Raw genomic sequence first — 3,292 nt, forward strand, 5'->3', positions numbered from 1 at the left:
TTTATATATATATATATATATATATTGATAAGGGTTATATAGACCAATCACGTGTTTTTCGTCAATCGACTTGGTGTGTATAAAAATACAAATTTTAAGAGCAAACCACTGATCTGTATCCTCCTGAGAAACATATAAAAAAAAAATTTTTGTGAATTTTGTTGTTGTTTTTTTATGTCATTACATTGGTTGGAGCATAAGAAACAAATGGAGAAAAAACTTTTTGAAAAAATATATTTTATTCATATTTTCTTTGTAGAGGACGCCAGGACTAAGTTATTCAAAATAAATAGAAAAGGCATGTATAGGCAAAAACAATGTTTTATTTTTTCCTTCACCAATCAGTTTTTAGGTTTCAGGCTATTTTTAGCCAAACTTTGTACAAAGATGATTTTTAACTATGTTATAAAAGATATAGCAAGAATGATTTGATATACTATTTTGCTTTATGCAATATGTGCATAAAATGTCCATAAATTGGGATTCCCATTCTATACAATGTATCTATACATTGCATCTAATTTGCATGTGAATGTGTTCTTGGGGCAAACCGTAATGAAAAAAGAAGTGTAATAATGGGAGTAATAACTTGGCAACATTTTCATAAGAATATCTCATATTTCATAGGAATATGGATCTATAATTTCCCCCGAAATGCCTGATTAACATGCCGTTTGTGTCCTCTACAGATTCCGATCTGAAACCCTTAACATTTTTCTGAGATTTTTTTATTTTATTTTTTTTCACGACAAACAATTTGAAAATTAGCCAGACTTAAATGATAATTACAAAACATTATCATATTTCCCTAAGAGTGCTAAATTTGATCATTTTTGTCAGTATCAGTCATATTTAAAGACCAAGGAGAGGGAGTGTTTATGATCAAACCTCTGTACAGGACATCCAGACTTAAAACTGTCATGTACAGAGGTCTCAGAGAAATTCACTAAAATAATGTCCTCTACAGAAGACACAAGTCTATGCCTGGGTCCCAGGAGGATATAATTCTCTATTATAGATCAGTGGAGCAAACATACATTTTTAGTTCAGCCACCAGTCCTCAAAATTTATATTTCTAATTTACAGAGGTGTAAAGTATTGGAGTAAATGTAATTAGTTACTGTACTTGAGTATCTTTTTGGGTACTTTGTAGTTGTACTGAGTATCAAAGATATTAGCAACTTTTACTCTTTACTTCACTACATTTTTGAATGAGTATCTGTACTCTTTACTCCACTACATTTGAAATGAGTGTTGCAGTTACACGTTACATTTTGCATGGACCTAGCTTTTTCTGCAGCAGTTTATAATTTACAGGTATCTCCAATAACATGAAAAACGTGCTGTGATCTGACTGTGTAATCCCTCACAGCCCCCTGAAGAACAATTTGGGGCATATTAGCAACATATAAAAAAAATCTGAGCTCATGTGTGATTGTATTAATATTTGAAGCATTTCATTAATTAATTCAAATGAAGGACAGCATGACCGATGATTGTGACACTAGCTTTCCCATTACTGATACAATTTTATATATATACATAAAAAAAAAACAGTTCTCTTTTTTTCTTTTTAGAAACATATATAGGCTACTTAACTATAAATAACATGATAACAAAAGGCAAACGTCAATGAACTGACTGAGATAAAATGACAGCATGCACCATTTAACATAACAAAATAAATAACAACAACAACACAATATAATAGGTTGTATGTGTTTGTGTTATAAAGATATGTTTGCAAAATGAAGAAAATCTTCCAGGACGGCGCGGAACGAGCCGTATGCGTGACCCGGAAGTAATGTCAGTTACACGATCGCTCTTCCTCTCCGGTTGTCCTGCTAATTTTAGTTTCGTTACCGGCAGCTTCTCGGTTAGACGGCTGAATGTGCTGATAAATACTTATGTATGTTTTTTGTAACCTCACTATTTAAACAAAGACACATTTTTGGGAGAGATGAAGTTCAGACAGCGTAAGTTACGTAGCTTTAACAGTGAATGATCTTATTTTCTAAATAAGACACATACTTCATGATCAACTGAATATGATGTGGTCACTTGTGTGCTTGTTTGGTTATTAAATAAGTGTGTTTTTTTGCTCTTTATTCTTGCTCTGTTTTCTCTTTCTACCGACGCAGTTATTTGCTTGTTTACAAACATTCAATAGATCAAAGCATCGGAATCTGTCAGATGTCAGATGCTTTGAAGTCACCCTTCAGATTAGCGGATAAACCCAAATGAGTTGCATTATAGGAGTGTTGTGACTGCTGTGGGCTTTTGCCCACATTTACAGTAATATGGATGATAGCTGACGTAGATGTGATTGTTTGTGTTCTAGAGCCGGAGGTCAGGATGCGATGGACCCCGGTGACCCCAGCCTGTTATTTGACGACACTAGCGCTGGAGGGAACAGACACAAGCACAGCGGTGTGGGAAAAGGCCCTGATGTGTATTCGGGACAGGATTTGCTCTCGGACCCCATGTCTAACCTCGCCATGGCCTACGGCAGCAGCCTGGCCTCCCACGGCAAAGAGATGATGGACAAGAACGTACGTCATGCCTCGACACATGACGTCCTTTCATTGAGTGCGGACGTCTGTGTGTTTGCTGTGGTGCAGAAGAGCACGTCTGTGTTGTTGGTTTTTCCAGAGCCGCAGGCTTGATTCTGTATTTTTGATGAACTATGTTATTATCTTGGAGTACTTGTTTCTCTTTGGGTTCACAGCTGGATCGGTTCGTCCCCATCTCTAAGCTGAAGTACTATTTTGCAGTAGACACTGTATATGTGGGCAAGAAGCTTGGACTGCTGGTGTTTCCATACATGCATGACGTAAGACCACATTTACAGACCTACACAGTTGCAATAGGTACCCTTGTGAAAGTCTTTATCACTTTTTTATCAATTTAACACATCCTTGCTGGAAAAAATAAATAAATACTGACCCCAAACTACTTGAACAGTAGTGTATATTATTACAAAAGATCTATATTTTGAATAAATGCTGTTCTTTTTAACATTTTATTCATCAAAGAATCCTGAAAAAAATATCAAATATCACAAACTGTTTTCAACATTGATAATAAAGCAGCATATTAGAATGATTTCTGAAGATCATGTGACACTGAAGACTGGAGTAATGATGCTGAAAATTCAGCTGCGCATCACAGAAATAAATTACATTTTACTATATATTCACATAGAAAACAGCTATTTTAAATTGTTATAATATTTCAAAATATTACTGATTTTACTGTATCTTTGATCAAATAAATGCAGCCTTGATGAGCA

At 34.9% G+C, this 3,292-nt stretch overlaps 1 protein-coding gene across 1 annotated transcript in view; it reads left to right on the forward strand.

The window, feature by feature from the left end:
- Positions 1 to 1,867: 1,867 nt before the first annotated feature.
- Positions 1,868 to 3,292, forward strand: part of LOC107722279 (protein YIF1B) — an 11,348-nt gene continuing 9,923 nt past the window's right edge. The window contains exons 1-3 of the mRNA XM_016530568.1: positions 1,868 to 1,976; positions 2,342 to 2,552; positions 2,729 to 2,833. Coding sequence (XP_016386054.1) covers positions 1,912 to 1,976; positions 2,342 to 2,552; positions 2,729 to 2,833 — 381 coding nt within the window. The 5' untranslated portion in view covers positions 1,868 to 1,911. The remainder of the gene's footprint in view (positions 1,977 to 2,341; positions 2,553 to 2,728; positions 2,834 to 3,292) is intronic.

This window comes from Sinocyclocheilus rhinocerous, unplaced genomic scaffold (genome assembly GCF_001515625.1).
Source record: "Sinocyclocheilus rhinocerous isolate Xijiao unplaced genomic scaffold, SAMN03320098_v1.1 scaffold904, whole genome shotgun sequence".
NCBI lineage: Eukaryota > Metazoa > Chordata > Actinopteri > Cypriniformes > Cyprinidae > Sinocyclocheilus > Sinocyclocheilus rhinocerous.